We start from the raw sequence: 22724 nt of genomic DNA, 5'->3' as shown, positions 1-22724 counted from the left end.
TATGAAGTACAATGAAGCAATATGAAGAACAATGAATATGATGTACTATGAAGCAATATGATGCAATATGAAGTACCATGAAGCAATATGATGCAATATGATGCAATATGAAGTACTTTGAAGCAATATGATGCAATATGAAGTACCATGAAGCAATATGAAGTACCATGAAGTACTATGAAGTACCATGAAGTACTATAAGTACTACAAAGCACTATAAAGCACCATCAGCACTATAAAGTACCACAAAGTACTATGATGCAATAAGTACCATGAAGCAATATGAAGCACTATGAAATACTATGATGCGATATAAAGTACTATGAAGCAATATGATGCAATATGAAGTACTATGAAGCAATATGATGTACTATGAAGTACTATGAAGCAATATGATGCAATATGAAGTACCATGAAGTACTATAAGTACTACAAAGCACTAGCACTATAAAGTACCACAAAGTACTATGATGCAATAAGTACCATGATGCAATATGAAGCACTATGAAATACTATGATGCGATATAAAGTACTATGAAGCAATATGATGCAATATGAAGTACTTTGAAGCAATATGAAGTACTATAAAGTACTGTGAAGTACCATGAAGTACCATGAAGCAATATGAAGTACTATGAAGCACCATGAAGCAATATGAAGTACTTTGAAGCAATATGAAGTACCGTGAAGTACCATGAAGCACCATGAAGTACTATGAAGCATTATGATGAAATATGAAGTACTTTGAAGCAATATGATGCAATATGAAGTACTATCTACCACGAAGTACTATGAAGTACCACAAAGTACTATGAAGTACCACAAAGTACTATGAAGTACCACAAAGTACTATGAAGTACCACAAAGAACTATGAAGTACCACAAAGAACTATGAAGTACCACAAAGTACTATAAAGCACTATAAAGCACTATAAAGCACTATAAAGCACTATAAAGCACTATGAAGCACTATGAAGCACTATGAAGCACTACAGTTGTGGCTAAAAGTATTGACACCCCTGCAATTTTGTCAGATAATACTCAGTTTCTTCCTGAAAATGATTGCAAACACAAATTCTTTGGTATTATCTTCATTTAATTTGTCTTAAAATGAAAAAACACAAAAGAGAATGAAGCAAAACATTGATCATTTCACATAAAACCCCAAAAATGGGCCAGACAAAAGTATTGGCAACCTCAGCCTAATACTTGGTTGCACAACCTTTAGCCAAAATAACTGCGACCAACCGCTGTCGGTAACCATCAATGAGTTTCTTACAATGCTCTGCTGGAATTTTAGACCATTCTTCTTTGGCAAACTGCTCCAGGTCCCTGATATTAGAAGGGAGCCTTCTCCAAACTTCCATTTTTAGATCTCTCCACAGGTGTTCTATGGGATTCAGGTCTGGACTCATTGCTGGCCACCTTAGAAGTCTCCAGTGCTTTCTCTCAAACCTTTTTCTAGTGCTTTTTGAAGTGTGTTTTGGGCCATTGTCCTGCTGGAAGACCCATGACCTCTGAGGGAGACCCAGCTTTCTCCGTGTTCTTTTCTTTGAATGCCTCTTTTTTTCTCCTGTAAACTCTTTGTTGATGCCTTTGCCCAAAAAGCTCTACTTTTGTCTCATCTGACCAGAGAACATTCTTCCAAAACGTTTTATGCTTTTTCAGGTATGTTTGGCAAACTCCAGCCTGGCTTTTTTATGACTCGGGGTAAGAAGTGGGGTCTTCCTGGGTCTCCTACCATACAGTCCCTTTTCATTCAGACGCTGACGGATAGTAGGGGTTGACACTGTTGTACCCTCGGACTGCAGGGCAGCTTGAACTTGTTTGGATGTTAGTCGAGGTTCTTTATCCAACATCCGCACAATCTTGTGTTGAAATGTCTTGTCAAATTTTCTTTTCCGTCCACATCTAGGGAGGTTAGCCACAGTGCCATGGGCTTTAAACTTCTTGATGACACTGCGCACGGTAGACACAGGAACATTCTGGTCTTTGGAGATGGACTTGTAGCCTTGAGATTGCTCATGCTTCCTCACAATTTGGTTTCTCAAGTCCTCAGACAGTTCTTTGGTCTTCTTTCTTTTCTCCATGCTCAATGTGGTACACACAAGGACACAGGACAGAAGTTGATTCAACTTTAATCCATGTCAACTGGCTGCAAGTGTGATTTAGTTATTGCCAACACCTGTTGTTAGGTGCCACAGGTAAGTTACAGGTGCTGTTAATTACACAAATTAGAGACGCATCACATGATTTTTCGAACAGTGCCAATACTTTGGTCCACCCTCTTTTTTATGTTTGATGTGGAATTATATCCAATTTGGCTTTAGGACAATTCTTTTGTCTTAAATGAAAAAACACAAAATTAAATGAAGATAATAATACCAAAGAATTTGTGTTTGCAATCATTTTCAGGAAGAAACGGAGTATTATCTGACAAAATTGCAGGGGTGTCAATACTTTTGGCCACAACTGTGTGAAGCAATATGAAGCACTATCAAACAATATGATGCAATATGAAGTATCATGAAGTACTATGAAGCACTATGATAACATATGCTGCATAGATGCACTATGATGTAATATGATGCATACAGGCACTATGATACCATATGATGTACATAGGCCCCATGAGGCACAGACAGACTTATGGCCATGCCAAGGTGCCAAACAAGAAGCCAGGCCCAGAGTTAAGCCCCCGTCACACACAGCGAGATCGCTAGCGAGATCGCTGCTGAGTCACAAGTTTTGTGACGCAACAGAGATCTCACCAGCGATCTCGCTGTGTGTGACAGGTATCAGCGGCGTGGCGCTTAGAAACCCGCTGTTTACATTGGTTACCAGCTCCCAGCGCCAGCACGACCCGCGTCATCGCTGGTCCTGATCTCTGCCGAGTCTGCCTGTTTGACAGCTCACGAGCGATCATGTAGCGACACACCAGCGATCCTGATCAGGTCATATCGTTGTCGGGATCGCTGGTGCGTCGCTATGTGTGACGGGGGCTTTACATTCAAGAGAGCAATCTCTCAGAGACCCGGACAAACCTTCACTCTGAGTAGTACATCTCAATTGTTAGACTGATCCCACCCAAAAGGAGCCAATTAATGACCCGCAGCTGGAAGGCAATCTTCATGGAGACAATGTGCTGGATTAACACCGTGTCCTCTATGGGTGGAGTAGTTAAATTGCAAAGAAAAGTAGACGGCTCTGTGCAGACAAGACATGCAACTAACTGAGGTCAAATCAAAAGATGTAGCCTGGACGTATGGTCTTACTATAGCCTAGAGGCCAAAGGCCTAGCTGCGTATCTTGTAAAAGCACACCTCAGCATATGAGACTGCGCGTGTGCCCCGAGGACTACTCCCGGCGTGCTGCTGCTGGATCCCAGAGAAGGCCGCGCTGCCTCCCCGTTGTCTGCACGCCCTGCGCTACCCACCATATACAGCTGGGGCTGTTTCCACCTGAGGAGCCTCGGAGAGCAGGAGGGAGAGTGAGTTAACTCATGCATGCTGCTTCACGGACACCTGCCAGATGCTGTAGCCGCCAGCTGCACACTGAGGGTCCAGCTATGATAAGCTTCACCTCCAGGGAGCAGGGTAAGCCTAGATTCCCGTGCCGGTGTTTCTTTGGTGATTTGAATATGCGACAAAGATCTCTTACATGAGATCCTCGCAGCCAGTGAAGCTTGTCGACATGGTCCCGGTTGCGGAGGCGGAAGCACAGCCTGAGACGTGGTCTGACTCGCTTTCCTGTCTCTACCACTTCTATCCGTGGAACCACTCTGCCTGGAGCGTCCACTGCCACTCTTTCTGCTGCTGTGCGGTAGCACCTCCACCTCTTCATGTGGGTGCACTGCGGGGTCATATGGGGACGACATCGCTGCCCATCGGTGAGCCTCCAACCGGTACTTTTATGCAGTTTTTTTTTTTTTTTCCCCTCGGAAGTGTGAACGGGACCAGGGATTCCCATGCCTGTACTTGACCAGCCTCAAGATGCTTAGCGGCTGTGATATGACGAGGGCATGCAAATCCAGCTTAGACTGGCTGTTGCTATCACTTCTGGGTCCGGTGTCCTCCCTCTTCTGCGCATTATTGGATCCCTAGCCGCTCTTACTGTGCTGACATGCTGACACCGCCGCCTCTCCGGCAACCCCGGAAGTAAACCCTAGTACCTCCGGGAGAGAGCGCTCCTTAGGCCTCCTGCGCATGCCGGCTTTCATTCCCACCGGCTGTCCTTCCCACCGGCTGACCGCCGCCATAAGAGGTCTACAGGGGAAGCAGGGCGGCTGATGCCTGCACACTGCACCCACCGGACACTTTTCGTCTTCTCCACGCGAGCCAGGCCGCATCTCTCGGGTCCTGGCCTCACGGTGTGCAGTCAGCTTGGAGGGCAGTTTAAGCTCTGGATCACTTCCCAGATGGGTGACGCCGCACACCATGCTCCCTGCGTGAGCCAGGGCGGCCATACCCCAACCCTAGCCTCATGCTGTCCATATTAGACGAGGGGGGAGCTGATAAACAGGTCTCCCCCGACGCTGCCTCCCCAGGGTATACTTTTGCAAACTTCTCTCTCTACAGGTTTCCTTAGAGAGAGCTCCTTATGTGCATGTCACACAAGAGAGGGGTGGGGTCTCTCAAATCATGCATAAGCACGAAAAAAAAAATTTCTGCACATTTGTCATTCTGTGCTTTTTGTTTGTGTTTCGGTCAGTGGGTGGTATGAACATTGTCCAACAGACTTGTTCACATTTGTGCATGTCACATGTGTTTTTAATCCAGTTTTTTTTCGTGCTTATGCATGATTTGAGAGACCCCACCCCTCTCGTGTGACATGCACATAAGGAGCTGTCTTACACCACGTGCCCATACTAGAAAGCGCCTGTCTTAATCCTGCTCATTTAGACACTGTTCATATGTTCACGTCTTAAATACATTAGATAGGGACTGCTTCCATACGGGTTACCTTGACGAGGTGGAGCAGCTTGGCATACGTTTTTTTTTGCAAAAAAAAATGTATCGACTAAATACCCTGTATTTGTTGTTATCTTTTATCAGCACTTGCTGACTACTGTCATATGTCTTACTGCAAGGTATTTCTGCACATTTGTCATTCTGTGCTTTTTGTTTGTGTTTCGGTCAGTGGGTGTTGTGAACATTGTCCAACAGACTTGTTCACATTTGTGCATGTCACATGTGTTTTTAATCCTTAGGTTTCCTTAGGAACAGGAAACCAACTGAGGGAGCGAGGAGGGCCACCCCTTTTATCTCTCTGTAGGTTTCCTGTTCCTAGGGTCGGATCCCCTCTCTCAGTGAGTGCTGTCGTGGCGAAGAGAAAATATCAGTTTTGTCCAAAAATCTTGAAGGTAGGTGTTTATAACTGATCACACAAGACACATCTAAGTCAGTGCTGTACATTACCACTACATCAGTGTAACATACATATCACAGGCAGCACGAGAACACAAGAAGGCCAAAAAACAGCTCCCTTTGCATCCAACCACCAAAACCATTCGCCATCTTTATGTACAAGGTACTCACCACAAGATACTCTATTTCCTCCAGCAGGGTCTCGCTGTTGGCCTTGCTCAGCTCGATGAGGTGGTTGCTTTCAGAGATGTGATCCATCTGCTCCTTCACGCTCTGAAGCATCTCCTCATAGCTGCTCAACTTGCCGTCGATCTGGTCCACCTCCTCCAGAGCCTCATCCAACAGCTTCATCAGGATGTTCACTTGTTTCTCAGAGGCCATGATGGACTGGATATTGGCCTGGAAAGTAAGGATTGCGCAAATGTTAACAGCTCTTAGCCTCATATCACAACATTTCACTGTTTTATTAACGGGGTTGCCAGAGGATAAAAATGCATCTTGACACGCTGGAAAGAGCAGGAAATGACCACATAGCCGATCAAGCAGTGACCCACCAGCTTTAGTACGGGAGCAGCAGGGCAATCACTGAGGACAAGTATCGCTGTCTTTAGCTTTCTTTAACCAGTGATTCATGTTATGACAGGCTATGGTGCTGTTCACATGACTGTGATTTTTTTGTGGATTGAGTGATCGATGTGAAATCGTGGAGACTTGTCCAATGTACCCGAGCAATAAAAGTCTATGTGTCCATGAAAAACATGGATTTTTGTGGTACTCACCGTAAAATCCTTTTCTCCGAGACGCTCATTGGGGGGGACACAGGACTGTGGGTTTATGCTGTCGCCAGGAGGCTCACACTAAAGGCCCCGTAACACATAACGATGTCCCAGCGATCCCACCAACGATCCGACATGGATGGGATCACTGGGACATCGTTAGACAGCCCCTCCAGCGATCAGGACCAGCGAGCAACCTGGTTTCTAATGTAAACATCCAGTATCCACGGCTCTTGGATACCTGCTGTTTACCTTGGAAACCGACGTACACGCTGGTTTCCAAGGTAAGCATCGGGTATCTAAGAGCCGCGCGGCTCCTGGATACCCGCTGTTTACCTTGGAAACCAGCGTGTATCCAAGAGCCGCGGCTCCTGGATACCCGATGTTTACATTAGAAACCAGCATCGCTGATCTCTCGCTGCCACACGCAGCGATGCGTGCTGGCCAGCGGGAGACCAGCGATGAAAAAAATGGCCCAGGCCGATCGAGCACGATCAGCGATACTCGGCAGGGGGGCCGGTCGCTGATCCCCGTCACATACGAGATCGCTGTGTGTAACGGGGCCTTAAGTGAATGAAAAAAATAGGTTAGCTCCTCCGCAGTATACACCCTCGCCCTGGTTGCAGGCGAGACCAGTTCGGTGCCAAAGCAGTAGGAGAACAAAAAATGAAAACAGACAGAATCAACATTAATGCAGGTAACAACATGTCTAGAAAGCCCACCTATCATAAATACTGTATATATTAAGAACCAACAAAAAGGAGCCAATTGGCTAACAGGGTGGGTGCTGTGTCCCCCAATGAGTGTCTCGTAGAAAAGGATTTTACAGTGAGCACCACAAAAATCCATGTTTCTCCGTCGCCTCATTGGGGGGGGGGGGGGGAAGACAGGACTGTGGGACGTCCTAAAGCAGTTCCTGGGTGGGAAGTAGACTCCACGGTCCAAGCTATACGCACCTGTTGCCTAAAGGTGCGCCACCGCTGCTTGGAGAATTATTCTACCCAGGCTTGTGTCTGCTGAAGCCTGAGTATGGATATTGTAGTGCTCGCAGAATGTGTGCAGACTGGAGCAGGATGCCGCTTTGCAAACCTGTTCCACCAATGCCTGGTGCTGAAGAGCCCAAGAGGCGCCCACCGCCCGAGCAGAGTGTGCTCTGATCCCTGCTGGAACAGGTGCGCCTCTGATACGGTAAGACTCCTGAATCGCCAAAGGTATCCACCTGGCTATGGTCGATCTTGAGGCAGAGAGTCCCTTCCTGCGACCCTCGGGGAGCACGAACAGCGTCTGTCTGACGAAAAGATGCCATCTGTGACACGTACCTCCTGACGTGAAACGAGGAAACGACCTTCGTCAGAAAAGGAGGAACCGGCCTGAAAACCACCTTATCCTTGTGGAAAATCAGATACAGGGCTCGATCGGATAGAGCCCGCAGCTCCGAGATCCGGCTAATTGACGTTATAGCCACGACGAACGCCACCTTCCAAGAAAGGTATGCTAAAGAGACATCCTGTAGTGGTTCAAACAGAGCTTCCTGCAGAACACCTAGGATCAAGTTAAGGCCCCAGGCGTCCAGAGGGGCCCTATAGGGAGGTACCAAGTGGGAGACCCCCTGGATGAAGGTCTTTACCTGCAGATTGGTAGCAATTCTATGCTGGAACAGGACGGATAAGGCCGAACTCTGTCCCCTGAGGAAACGGCGCTAAACCTTAGTCTAGGCCAGACTGGAGAAGAGCCAAAATGTTGGGAATGGAGAATCTCAGTGGAGGATAACCGCGGCCCCTACACCATGGGAAAAACTTTCCAGGCACAGTGGTAAATACGTGCCGAGGTGGGCTTCCGGGCACTAACCATTATAGCAACCACCTTCCGGCCGAACCCATCCTGGGTCAGAATCCAAGATTCAACGGCCAAGCCGTCAAACACAGGGCCCGAGTTCTGGTGGTAGATCGGGCTCTGGGAAAGTAGGCCTGTGCGCTCTGGCAGCCGCCAGGGGACGTCGACGAGTAGCTGCACTAGATCTGCGTACCATGACCGATGAGGCCAATCTGGGGCAATCAGTATTACTAAAACCCCCTCTGCCTTGAACTTCCTGATGACCTTCAAAAGCAGTGGTAGTGGAGGAAACAGGTATGAGAGGCGAGACTGGTTCCATGGAAGGACCATCATGCCTGTGGATCCCGGGACCGAACGACAAACCTGGGCACTTTGGCGTTTAGCCTGAAGGTCATTAGGTCCACTTCTGGGGCTCCCCAACGTTGACAAATCTGTTGGGAAAATCTCGGAATGGCGTGACCATACCCTGGGACGCGAGACCCTGCCGGCTGAGGAAGTCCGTCGCCCAGTTCTCCAGGCCAGGAATGTGAACTGCCGAGATTACAGAGATTTCTCTCGGCCCAGCAAAAGATATGCTTTGCCAATAGCATGGTCGTCATGCTGCGGGTGCCCCCCTGATGATTTATGTAAGCCACTGCCGTGGCATTGTCTGATTGAATTCGGACAGGGCGGCCTGCCAGGACATGATGAAAGTGCTGCAAATCCAGCCGAATCCCCCGAATTTCTAAAATGTTGATCGGGAGGCGTGATTCCCGAGGTGTCCAATGTCCTTGGGCTGTGTGGTGGCGAAATATTGCTCCCCATCCGAGGAGATTGGCGTCGGTCGTGACCACCAACCAGTGGTTCGGGGAAAAGGTTTCCCCTGCAGAAAGGAGGAACTCATCGTCCACCGTCTGAGAGCCTGTCTAATCGGTATGAACAACCGGCACCGGTGGTCGAGGGAGAACGGGCTTTTGTCCCAAGCTGCAAGGGACGAAGATGGATCTGGGCAAATGGAATAGCCTCTATTGCTGCCACAATTTTCCTTAAGACCCTCATGCCAAACCAGATGAAGCGGGAGACCGGCTGGTGAAGTGCCCGGGCTCCAAGCCAGAGTGCTAGGGCCTTGTCCCGAGGGAGAATTACCAACCCTCGGGAAGTGTCGAAGATCATCCCTAGAAATGAAATCTCGTGAGTTGCAACAGGGGAAAACTTCTTCAAATTCACCAACCACCCTAGGTGAAGAAGTGTATCCAGCGTGATGTTGATGGTCTCTTCATAAGTCTGAAAAGATGGGCCCTTGAATGTTGACGCTCTCCCAGGAGGTCGTCTAGGCAAGATGACTATGCCCCGGGCAAAATCGTTTTGGTGGGTGGCTGATAAATACCATCTTGTACCCTGAAGACACCAGCTCTCCTACCCACGCGTCGTGTACGACGGTGAGCCAGACGTGATGAAACCAGAGCAGGCGCCCACCTACTCTGCAGGTGTCGACCGGAAAGTTCCTCCAGTCATTTGCCGAGAACCTGTGGGACCTTGATCCCCTTGAGTTTGGCTTGATTGGAACACATCCTCTCCAATGGGTTGGTTCTATATGAGATCTGACGACCTCTGCCCTGATTGGGCCGACCTGACCTGGCGGTGTTGGCCGCTGCGACCCACTCAGGGTTGTTTGAAGCTGGTGATGGAATGGCTGCTTAACCCCCTGTTATGGGAGAAAGTAGCTTTTCCCCCCTGTGGAGTCGGAGATTAGCTGATCAAGCTTCTCACCGAACAATCTGCTGCTCTGAAAGGGCAAAGAAGTTAGGGATTTCTTGGAAGTTGAGTCGGCTCGCCATGTTCCTAACCATAGGGCTCTCCTGATGGAAATCGCATTCGCAGCAGCCAGTGCTGCAGTTAAGGGGGTTTTACACATAGCGATATCGCTAGCAATATCGCTAGCAATATCGCTAAAGCGTCACCGATTTTGTGACGCAGCAGCGATATCACTAGTGATATCGCTACATGTGATGCTTACCTCCGACCGGCTCCCCCGCTGGTTATCGGTGATCGCGCGAGATCGGACTGGTCCATTTCTCGTCGTCGGCTTCCTGCTGGCGCCGACAAGGGAGCCATGGACGCAGGCGGAAGACGGACACCCTCGCCGCGTCTGAAAGGTAAGAGCGACCGCCGACCGCTGCTGCATCGCTAGTGAGCTCTGCCTGTTTGGCAGCTCAATAGCGACCATTTAGCGATGCACCAGCGATCCTGACCGGGTGATATCGTGGTTGGGATCGCTGGTGCATCGTTAAATGTAGAGGGGCACTTAGCTGCATCCAAGGATGCCTTAATCAAATGGCCTCCTGCCAGGACTATTTGGTTCGCGATCCCGGCTACCTCTGTCGGTAGGTCCAGGCCCTGCAAAGCTGTATTTAACTACCAGGAAATCATGGCCTTGGCTTCCCAAGTTGCCGCGAAAGAGGGAGAGAGGGCTTTTCCTGAGGCCTCAAACACAGAGCGAGCCAGGCTCTCTATTGAGGCGGTCAGTGGGATCTTTATTAGAACAGTTAGGTAGGGATATAACAGGGTTTTAGATGCCAACCGTAATACTGTTGGTACTATCGCTGGGGACTCTACGCACCTTTTATGGAGTTCAGAGGCAAATGGATATCTTGCATCCAGTGCCTTATGGCCTGCAAAGCGTTTGTTTGGCCGCTCCCTGTGTCGTTGCACTATGTCCCCAAACCCCGGGAGAGTGGCAAATATTTTATGAGGCCGTTTGAATAATACCTTATGACCTGAGGTCAAGGTGGATCCATCGTCAATTCCCAGGGTTTGGTCGACGGCCTTAATGAGACTGTCAACTGATTTCTGGTAACCAGGTGCATCCAAATTGAGGGGTCCCTCAGAATCGTAATCTGAGTTTTGCTCGCTGTCACCCCCTGGAGAAGGGGAGCGAGGAGCGGAGCTCATAGATGCTGAGGCACCAGACGGGCCAGGTGACACTGTGTGGGTTTGTTTCCTCTGTGTCTGCCTAGAGTGATAGCAGCCCCTGCAGGCCGGAGGCTCCTGTGAGGTGGAGGATCCCTCCAAGACAGGCGATCCGCTGTCCCTGCCCCTATCTGGGGCCTGAAGGGACTGAATTGCCCTAGTTAGTGATGCCATAGACTGCGACAAAGACAAAGCCCATTCCGGGGGCTTGGTCGCAGGGGAGGGCTCCTGGGCGCGTTAGGAATCCAAGGCTTCGTATAACTGAATACTCTGCACCTGCGGAAAAGCGGACCGACAAGATGCGGTAAATAGCATCGTATGAGGCTTGGTCCCTCTGGACATGCTGGACCTGCTGGCTAACAAGGCCTGCGGCAGTGACGCCATTAGTATAGCTGCCCAGCTGGAAGGGGTGGGGAGGGGTAGCATTTACCCCCTGTCCTGCGCCCGAGCATCCTGAAGTGCAGCTGGAGGGGTCTGGGCCGCTCCTAACTTCATAATCCGTGCCTTGGCGAGTGGTTGGGCCCGCCAGAAGTAGGCGTGCCTGAGGGCATGTCATCCGCCTGCAGCCTAGAGCAAGCTAAGAGCTGGGGGTAAAGTTCTGGCTTCGGCCGGCGATGAAGAGGCAGCGCCGTGCTGCACGCGCCGGGGAACAGCCGCTGGTGCTAATATTGCAGCGGAAGCTGCGCCGCACAAGGACGGCAGGCCCACCACAGGAGCCCTCCCAGCCCACCCTCGGTCCGTGCCCCCTGTCCTGATCGCATGGAGCGCTTCAGCTGCCAGCCTGTCAGGTGTGTGTGTGTGTGTGTGTGTGTGTGTGTGTGTGTGTGTGTGTGTGTGTGTGTGTGGGGGGGGGCGGCTGTGTACAGGATGGTACAGGCACCCTGGCTCCATCGCTCCTTACCAGGGATGAGGAGAGGGACCGTCTGCCTCCTTCCATCACCGAAGTCTAGCATTGGTGATGCAGTGGGGGCTGCACGGACTGTACTTGTGCCTCTGTACAGCTTAGGGTTTTAATACCTCAGGGTGGTAAGGGCTGAGTCCAGCATCATGTCCCACGGTGCGGGAGAGGATACGTGGAGGCGACACTCCACATGCTTGCCCGTTGATGGTTTGGGAAGATCGGACCCTTTCAATAGGGTCCGTCGCCCCTGTTGCATCCTCATGGAAAGTAAAAAAGAAAAAGTCTGGGAAAAAGACCAGAGGTGTGCCTCCAACGGACACTAAGCATGAACTGGTCTCGCCTGCAACCAGGGTGAGGGTGTTTTCCATTCACTTAGTGTCAGCCTCCTGGCGGCAATAGCATACACCCACAGTCCTGTGTCCCCCAATGAGGCGAAAGAGAAATATTGGACAGCACTTGGATTCCATCTAAGTGCAGTCTATTTTTCAAGGACTGATAGGTGGTGGAGAATTTTTTTTTTCCCTCTCATCAGAAATTAAAGTCTCATTCCATGAAAAGCAAATGCAAATATCACCACAAACAAGGTTCTACACTCACTGGCCACTTTATTAGGTACACCTGTCCAACTGTGTGTTAAGACTTAATTTCTAATCAGCCAATCACATGGCGGCAACTCAGTGCATTTAGGCATGTAGACATGGTCAAGACAATCTCCTGCAGTTCAAACCGAGCATCAGTATGGGGAAGAAAGGTGATTTGAGTGCCTTTGAACGTGGCATGATTGTTGGTGCCAGAAGGGCTGGTCTGAGAATTTCAGAAACTGCTGATCTACTGGGATTTTCACGCACAACCATCTCTAGGGTTTACAGAGAATGGTCCGAAAAAGAAAAAAATCCAGTGAGCGGCAGTTCTGTGGCCGGAAATGCCATGTTGATGCCAGAGGTCAGAGGAGAATGGGCAGACTGGTTCGAGCTGATAGAAAGGCAACAGTGACTCAAATTGCCACCCGTTACAACCAAGGTAGGCAGAAGAGCATCTCTGAACGCACAGTGCGTCGAACTTTGAGGCAGATGGGCTACAGCAGCAGAAGACCACACTGGGTACCACTCCTCTCAGCTAAGAACAGGAAACTGAGGCTACAATTTGCACAAGCTCATCGAAATTGGACAGTAGAAGATTGGAAAAACGTTGCCTGGTCTGATGAGTCTCGATTTCTGCTGCGACATTCGGATGGTAGGGTCAGAATTTGGCGTAAACAACATGAAAGCATGGATCCATCCTGCCTTGTATCAACGGTTCAGGCTGGTGGTGGTGGTGTCATGGTGTGGGGAATTTTTTCTGGGCACTCTTTGGGCCCCTTGGTACCAATTGAGCATCGTTGCAACGCCACAGCCTACCTGAGTATTGTTGCTGACCATGTCCATCCCTTTATGACCACAATGTACCCAACATCTGATGGCTACTTTCAGCAGGATAATGCGCCATGTCATAAAGCTCGAATCATCTCAGATTGGTTTCTTGAACATGACAATGAGTTTACTGTACTCAAATGGCCTCCTCAGTCACCAGATCTCAATCCAATAGAGCATCTTTGGGATGTGGTGGAACGGGAGATTCGCATCAGGGATGTGCAGCCGACAAATCTGCGCCAACTGTGTGATGCCATCATGTCAATATGGTCCAAAATCTCTGAGGAATGCTTCCAGCACCTTGTTGAATCTCTGCCACGAAGAATTGAGGCAGTTCTGAAGGCAAAAGGGGGTCCAACCCCTTACTAGCATGGTGTACCTAATAAAGTGGCCAGTGAGTGTAGGTCACATAGCACCACACTAAACAATGCACCAGCGATCCCAACGATACGACCTGGTCAGGATCACTGGTGCATCGCTACATGATCGCTGGGGAGCTGTCAAACAGGCAGATCTCACCAGCGATCAGGACCAGCGAGGACGCTGGTATCAAATGTAAATATCAGGTGACTAAGTGCGCGCGTCGCTTAGTTACCCGCTGTGTACCTTAGATACCAGCGTGCTCGTGCGAGCATGCTGGTATCTAAGGTACACAGCGGGTAACTAAGTGACGCGCGAGCTTAGTTACCCGATATTTATATTAGATACCTGCTCCCAGCGTCTGCTTACAGCGCTGGGAGCTCGCTGATCGTTGGTCTCCCGCTGCCACACGCAGCGATGCGCGCTGGCAAGCGGGAGACCAACGATCAAAAAATGGCCCAGGACACTCCTGCACGATCAGCGATACCCGGCGGGGGGGGCGGTCGCTGATGCGTGTCACACACAGCGAGATCGCTGGCGAGGTGGCTGTGGCGTCACAAAACCAGCTATCTCGCTGTGTGTGACGGGGCCTAAAGCACATGCACAGATTGGCACCTCATAGGACAACTGCAAAGAGGAGATTATCGGCATACGCAGCAAACTTCCATTCTCATGATTACTAGCGTCTCTTACCCCATCCAGAACTTGGAGCTCACTGGATAACTTTTCTGCAAAGGCTTCTGCATTGGAAATAGCATATTCACAACTCCCCAACATGAACTCAATGTCCTGCTTCTCCCGTGCATTCAGCTCCTGGTACTCGGCAGCCTCGTCTTCTCCCCCAGCCACGCTCTGATTCTCTCCACTGGGAACAGATTCTTCAAATTTAAAATAAAAAAATTAAAAATCACTTTGTACAAGTACGCACAGTGTGTTGTGGGGAGTCGCTGGGCTTCAGGATGGTTACAACAATGTGCTCTTATAGAGCAGTCAAATGGCTTTGACCCTAAAAGACCAAGCCTTTTTCTTTCTTCTAGTAAATATTTTTTGTATGCAGTGATTTAAAAAGGAACCTGTCAGGTTATTTAGGACTAAACATTACTGCAGACATCTATGGTTCATTCTGAAAGGCTGCCGCATTTCAGGGAAACCATATTCGAACATTAGCTGGAAACAGAGAAATCATCTTACTGCTCACACTAGATAGATTATTCCTGCCCCACTCAGCAAAATGGACAGTACCCACATAGACAAAGCAAGACCTCCAGGGGTGGCCATGGGCCCGCATATCCTGGTCCTGGAATACAAGAGCTACCTACAGCCAGTCTTGTGTAGACATCTTGGTAGGACAGTCCACCCGCTACTGGAAATGCTCATTTGGTTAAACATTTTTGTCAACCCAATAAAAAATATATTTTAACCCCTTAGTGACAGAGCCATTTTGCAGCTTAATGACCAGGCCAATTTTTACAATTCTGACCACTGCCACTTTATGAAGTTATAACTCTGGAACGATTTAACGGATCCCGCTGATTCTGAGGCTACTTTCACATTAGCGCTTTTTAGCACTGCGCTTCGTGCGCAATAGAACGCATGCAAAAAACGCATCCTGCATTTTTGCATGCGTTTGCTTTTTTTAGGCGCATGTGTTTTAACCAGTTTCTAGCCATGTTAACTCTTAAAACGCATGTGATTTTAAACGCAGCCATGCGCATGTCCATGCGCTCGCCTGCGTTCCCATAGACTGTAATGTGTTATTTTGTCGCATTCCGTGCGCAAGCGTTTTTTTGACACAGGTTGGACGGACACAAAATGCAACAGGTTGCGTCCGGCGCTCCTAGGCGCACACTACAAAAACCGCATGCGCATGAAAACGCGTACGAATGCGTGCAAACGCTAGACCATGCGCCCGCCATGTTAAACATAGGGGCGCATGCGCATGGACGCGCACGATGCGCTGAGCAAAAAAACGCTAATGTGAAACCAGATTGTTTTTTCTGACATATTGTACTTCATGTTAGTGGTAAAATTTCTTCGATATGACTTGCATTTATTTATGAAAAAAACGGAAATATCGCGAAAATTTTGCAGTTTTCAAACTTTAAACTTTTATGCCCTTAAATCAGAGATATTGTCACACAAATTTCTTAATAACATTTCCCACGTCTACTTTACATCAGCACAATTTTGGAAACAAAATTTTTTTGTTGTTAGGAAGTTATAAGGATTAAAAGTTGACCAGCGGTTTCTCATTTTTACAACAAAATTTACAAAACCACATTTAGGGACCACATCATATTTAAAGAAATTTTGAGGGGTGTACATGACAGAAAATACCCAAAAGTGACACCATTCTAAAAACTATACCTCTCAAGGTGCTCAAAACCACATTCAAGAAGTTTATGAACCCTTTACGTGCTTCACAGGAACTGAAGCAATGTGGAAGGAAAAAAATTAACATTTAACTTTTTTTTGCAAAAAATTTACTTCAGAACCATTTTTTTTTCACAAGTGTTAAAAGAGAAAATGAACCTCAAAATTTATTGTGCAATTTCTCCTGAACACGCCGATACCCCATATGTGGGGGTAAACCACTTTTTGGCCGCAAGGCAGAGCTCGCAAGGGAAGGAGCGCCGTTTGACATTTTCAACGCAGAATTGGCTGGAATTGAGATCGGACGCCATGATGCGTTTGGAGAGCCCCTGTGCCTAATCAGTGGAAACCTCCAACAAGTGAACCCATTTTGGAAACGACCCCTTAAGGAACTTATCTAGATGGGTGGTGAGCACTTTGAACCTCCAAGTGTTTCACAGAAGTTTATAATGTAGAGCCGTGAAAATAAAAAAAATCATTTTTTTTTTTTTACTCAAAAATGATTTTTTAGCCTGCTATCTTTTATTTTCCCAAGGGTAACAAGAAATTGGACCACAAAAGTTGTTCTGTAATTTGTCCTAAGTGCGCTGATACCCCATTACCCCATATGTGGTGGGGGGGGGAAAACCACTGTTTGGGCACATGGGTGAGCTCGGAAGGGAAGGAACGCTATTTTGGAAGGCAGACTTTGATGGAATGTTCTGCGGGCGTCATGTTGCATTTGCAGAGCCCCTAATGTGCCTAAACAGTGAAAAAAACCCACAAGTAACCCCATTTTGGAAACTAGACCCCTCAAGGAATTTATTTAGATGTGTGGTGAGCACTTTGAACCCCCAAGTGCTTCACAGTTTATAACTCAGAGCCGTGAAAATAAAAAATCTTTTTGTCCAAAAGTGATTTTTTTATTTTTCCAAGGGTAAACAGGAGACATTAGACCCCCAAAGTTGGTAAATAGTGGAAACTCCTCAATTTTTGCTACAATCCTAACCTCAACACATCCCTAACCCTAATTCTAACCCTAACCCTAATTTCAACCCTAACTCGAATTCCAACTCTACCCCTAATCAAAAATTGAACAAAAATATATTTTCTGTATTTTATTATATTTGCCTAACTAAGGGGGTGATAAACGGGGGGAGGGGGGTGTTAGTTTATCACAGTGATCAAAATGAATGAATGGAATCTGCCGATTCCAGCGGGTGCACTGTGCATGTGCCCGCCATTTTCTTCCGGGACCAAGATGGCGGCGCCCACCGGAGGAGGCAGGAGGGCCCTGGAGCCACGAGGATCACTGGGGGGGAAATTGGGGACCCTATTAATTAAATGCAAAATCGGGCTTTTTTTTTCTTTTCGCGATCGCCGGAGAAAATTCGACGCTGGGAGGCGCCATTTACTTTCTCCACAGGGCAGTGAATTAACAGCGCTGTGGTTTAAGTACTCTTAATTACTGCCGTAAAAAAGGCGTACCGGAGGTTGTTAAGTGGCTAATATATCTATAACTTTTTTTTCTTCTAATATTTACAAGGGATTAGACAATTTACACCCCTATGGGACAACCTTTATTGAAGTCTTAACTTAACATGTAATTATTGATATGTAAAAAGAGACCACTATCACCGTTAAAAAGATAAAGGTAGGATCCAGGAGGTGTCTGTACCCGACAGCTAGACTGCTCCTACCTACCAGCGGAGGTTGGCACCTTAAAACCTGCGCACTGACGTCCCCGCTCACCGACGGCTGTCCCTTCTATCCCTATTCAGCCCTGTGAGGGATGAGAAGGGGGGAAAAAGGGAAGGGGGGGAAGGGAAAGGGGGGAAAGAAGGGAAGGGGGAAATATATGAACTAAGGAATGGCAGATGGGACCAAAAACAGGGATTTTTGTGTAAACTCACTGTAAAATCCTCTTCTCCGAGTCAATCATTGGGGGGGACAGGACAATGGGTGTTATGCTGCTGCCACTAGGAGGACACTAAGTAAACATAGAAGAAATTAACTCCTCCTCTGCAGTATACACTCTCCTACTGGCTCCAAATGAACCAGTTCGGTGACAAAGCAGTAGGAGCTCACAAGTATGAAAACAGAAGGCTAATATGCCAAACAAAGAAACCAAAAAACGAAGCCATACAGTTGTGGCCAAAAGTATTGACACCCCTGCAATTCTGTCAGATAATACTCAGTTTCTTCCTGAAAATGATTGCAAACACAAATTCTTTGGTATTATTATCTTCATTTCATTTGTCTTAAATGAAAAAATACAAAAGAGAATGAAGCAAAAAGCAAAACATTGATCATTTCACACAAAACTCCAAAAATGGGCCAGACAAAAGTATTGGCACCCTCAGCCTAATACTTGGTTGCACAACCTTTAGCCAAAATAACTGCGACCAACTGCTTCCGGTAACCAATGAGTTTCTTACAATGCTCTGCTGGAATTTTAGACCATTCTTCTTTGGTAAACTGCTCCAGGTCCCTGATATTTGAAGGGTGCCTTCTCCAAACTGCCATTTTTAGATCTCTCCACAGGTGTTCTATGGGATTGAGGTCTGGACTCATTGCTGGCCACCTTAGAAGCCTCCAGTGCTTTCTCTCAAACCATTTTCTAGTGCTTTTTGAAGTGTGTTTTGGGTCATTGTCCTGCTGGAAGACCCATGACCTCTGAGGGAGACCCAGCTTTCTCACACTGGGCCCTACCTTATGCTGCAAAATTTGTTGGTAGCCTACAGACTTCATAATGCCATGCACACGGTCAAGCAGTCCAGTGCCAGAGGCAGCAAAGCAACCCCAAAACATCAGGGAACCTCCGCCATGTTTGACTGTAGCAACAGTGTTCTTTTCTTTGCATGCCTCTTTTTTTCTCCTGTAAACTATGTTGATGCCTTTGCCCAAAAAGCTCTACTTTTGTCTCATCTGACCAGAGATCATTCTTCCAAAATGTTTTAGGCTTTTTCAGGTAAGTTTTGGCTAACTCCAGCCTGGCTTTTTTATGTCTCGGGGTAAGAAGTGGGGTCTTCCTGGGTCTCCTACCATACAGTTCCTTTTCATTCAGACGCCGACGGATAGTACGGGTTGACACTGTTGTACCCTCGGACTGCAGGGCAGCTTGAACTTGTTTGGATATTAGTCAAGGTTCTTTAACAAACATCCGCACAATCTTGCGTTGAAATCTCTTGTCAATTTTTCTTTTCCGTCCACATCTAGGGAGGTTAGCCACAGTGCCATGGGCTTTAAACTTCTTGATGACACTGCGCACGGTAGACACAGGAACATTCTGGTGTTTGGAGATGGACTTGTAGCCTTGAGATTGCTCATGCTTCCTCACAATTTGGTTTCTCAAGTCCTCAGACAGTTCTTTGGTCTTCTTTCTTTTCTCCATGCTCAATGTGGTACACACAAGAACACAGGACAGAAGTTGATTCAACTTTAATCCATGTCAACTGGCTGCAAGTGTGATTTAGTTATTGCCAACACCTGTTGTTAGGTGCCACAGGTAAGTTACAGGTGCTGTTAATTGCACAAATTAGAGAAGCATCACATGATTTTTTCGAACAGTGCCAATACTTTTGTCCACCCTCTTTTTTATGTTTGGTGTGGAATTATATCCAATTTGGCTTTAGGACAATTCTTTTTGTGTTTTTTCATTTAAGACAAATTAAATGAAGATAATAATACCAAAGAATTTGTGTTTGCAATCATTTTCAGGAAGAAACTGAGTATTATCTGACAGAATTGCAGGGGTGTCAATACTTTTGGCCACAACTGTAGGTCCAACAGGGTGGGTGCTGTGTCCCCCAATGATTGGCTCGGAGAAAAGGATTTTACAGTGAGTACACAAAAAAATCCGTTTCTCAATCACCTCATTGGGAGACACATTGCCATGGTAAGTCCTTAAAGCAGTCCCTGGGTGGGAAACAGCACGACAGCTGAACCCTCATGTGCCGACTAAATTTACACTACGGAAGCGATACTGCAGGCTGCAGAATCCGTCTGCCCAGGGTGGCATCTGCCAAAGCCTGAACATGAATATTGTAGTGTTTCACAAACGTGTGTAGGCTGGACCAAGTCGCAGACTTCCTGTGCCGACGCCTTGCCCCCACTGACCGAGTGGCGTGTGCCCTAATCCCCCGCTGGGATGGGCCTGCCTATGACACGATTAGCTTCCTAGAGCGGTTCCACCTGGCTATTGTAGCCTTAGAGGCAGGTAGACCTTGCATGTGTCACACCAGAAGCACAAAGAGAGCATCCAACTTGTGAAAGGGCACCGTTTGGGAGACATACTTCATAAGTGCTCTCACCATAACCAATATGTGGACAGCCTTTTCAATATGATGGCCCGGCGCTGGGCAGAACGAGGGGAGAACGATGTCCTCATTCAGATGGAAGGAAGACATAACCTTAGGCAAAAATGACGAAGACGTCCTCAGCACCACCTTGTCCTGGTGGAATGTCAGGAACGGAGGCCTGCAAGACAAGGCCGCCAATTCCGAGACCTGTCTAATCGATGTTACGTTACCACCACCAGAAAGATTACTTTCCAAGACATTAGAGTCAATGTCACGTCCCGAAGCAGTTCGAAAGGGACCTCTTGAAGAACCCCCAAGACTAAATTAAGGTCCCAAGACTCCAACGGCATTTTGTAGGGAGGCACCACATGGGAGACTCCCTGCATGAAGGTATTCATCTGTGATCTGGTAGCTATCCTGTGTTGGAACAGGACAGATAAGGCTGAAATTTGGCACTTGAGGGAAGCAAGTGCAAAACCCGAGTCTAGTCCTGCCTGGAGAAACTTCAAAATGGACAGGATGGAAAAAACAAGTGGAGAACAACCACAGGCTCTGCACCAAGAGAAAAAGGTCTTCCAGGTGTGATGATAAATGCGTATGGATGACGTTTTCGGGCCCTAGTCATGGTGGAAATTACCTGCTGGGAGAAACCAGCTCGGGTTAAAACCCAGGATTCAATGGCCAGGCCGTTAAACTCAGGGCTCTCAAGTTCTGGTGACAAATCGGGCCCTGGGATAGAAGGTCCGGGCGGTCTGGCATCCACCAGGGAACGTTGGCGACTAGCTGCGCTAGCTCCACGTACCACGCCCGGCGTGGCCAGTCTGGGGCGACGATCACCGGAATCCCTTCCGCGCTAAATCTTCCTGATGACCTTCGGAAGGGGAGCGGAGGAAAAAACATAAGGGAGACGAAACTGATGTCAAGGGAGGCCCAGTGCATCAGACCCGATGGCTATTGGGTCGCGGGAACGGGCTATGAACGCCAGAACCTTTGCATTTAGTCTTAAGGCCATGAGATCGACATCCGGCATCCCCCAGCGATGACAAATCTGCTAAAAGACCTCCAGATGAAGGGACCACTCTCCCGAGGAGAGACCCTGGCGGCCGAGAAAATCTGCCGCCCAATTCTCTACCCCCGGGATATGAACTGCTGATATGACCAAGTGATTTTTCTCAGCCCATCGGAGAATGTGAGCCACCTCGAGCATCGCCCTTTTGCTTCAAGTTCCCCCCTTAAGGTTGATGTACGCCACGGCTGTGGAATTGTCGGATTGAATCCGAATGGGGTGACCTGCAAGGAAATGATGAAATCGCATGAGGGCTAACTTGATTGTTCGAATTTCCAGAATGTTGATCGGGAGACGCGATTCCGGAGTGGACCAGCATCCCTGGGCCGTGTGGTGACGGAAAACGGCTCCCCATCTGAGAAGACTGGCGTCGGTGGTCACCACTAGCCAACATAATGGGAGAAAGGATCTTCCTTCATCCAGTGAGGACATCAAAGTCCACCATCTCAGGGTCTGCCTGACCCTTTGGGACAGCCGGAACAGACAGTCCAGAGAAAACGGGTTTCTGTTCCTGGCTGTCAGAAGCGCCTGTTGCAAAGGAAGGTGGTGTAGTTGGGCGAATGGAACCAACTCGATTGCTGCCACTATCCTGCCCAGTACCTGCATGCCGAACCGCAAGGAGTGAGGACGGGGGAGGGAAAGCCTCAGAAATCCTTTTGCAAGGCCGAGACCTTTTCTGGAGAGAGAATCACCAACCCTCGGGAAGTGTCTAAGATCATCCCTAGAAAGGAAATCTGTGCTGGTACCGGGAAGACTTGTTCAAGTTTACCAGCCAGCACAGATAAGAAAATGTCCACAGTGATGCTCACACACACTGCGTAGGCCTGAAAGGACAATCCCTTGATGAGCAGATCGTCCAGATACGGTAGGATCACCACGTCCCAAGAGTGTAGAATCAACATAATGGCAGCCATAACCTTGGTGAACACTCTGGGAACGGTAGCGAGTCCAAAAGGCAAGGCCGTGAATTGAAAGTGCATTTATGGCTTGGTAGAACGAGGCTGCCCGTGCTTCTGCCTGGGGGGGTGCGAGATGGGGAAAAACTGTGCTGGAGAGAAAACTATTTTGTACCCGAAGGACACCAGATCTCTAACCCACTGATAGTGAACGACCACAAGCCATGCTTGACGGATCAAGAGTAGACGGCCGCCTAACTTGTTGGTGGCCACCGAATACGGAAACGAGTCATTGTGCAGAGAATCTATGGGATCTGGATCCTTTGGATCCAGACTGTCTGTGCCTGCTTTTCCAGGAAGGAGATGGTTTGTAAGAAGCCTGGGGGCCTTTGTCTCTAAGCGGGGGGCGGGGCGAGCCGGCGGAAGCGTTCGTACAGGACCAGCTTGTGGTGCTGCAAAATGGCCAAAAACGAACCGGGTGTTGATTTCGAAAAGGTCTACTGAGTCTTTGTTGG

The 22724-nt window shown here is 48.2% G+C and overlaps 1 protein-coding gene across 5 annotated transcripts in view; it reads right to left on the bottom strand.

Annotated features, from left to right (window-relative positions):
• The window catches only part of EXOC1 (exocyst complex component 1), a 139592-nt gene that overhangs the window by 82283 nt on the left and 34585 nt on the right, over nt 1-22724 (bottom strand). For all 5 annotated transcript variants that reach the window (XM_073583566.1, XM_073583568.1, XM_073583567.1 and 2 more), the window contains 2 exons: nt 14288-14472; nt 5538-5765 (listed from right to left, as the gene is read on the bottom strand). In XM_073583566.1, coding sequence (XP_073439667.1) covers nt 5538-5765; nt 14288-14472 — 413 coding nt within the window. The remainder of the gene's footprint in view (nt 1-5537; nt 5766-14287; nt 14473-22724) is intronic.

This window comes from Dendrobates tinctorius, unplaced genomic scaffold, assembly GCF_039654945.1.
Source record: "Dendrobates tinctorius isolate UK_male_01 unplaced genomic scaffold, ASM3965494v1 ptg000079l, whole genome shotgun sequence".
In the NCBI taxonomy this organism is placed as follows: Eukaryota; Metazoa; Chordata; class Amphibia; order Anura; family Dendrobatidae; genus Dendrobates; species Dendrobates tinctorius.
This window is presented reverse-complemented; position numbering and strand designations above follow the sequence as displayed.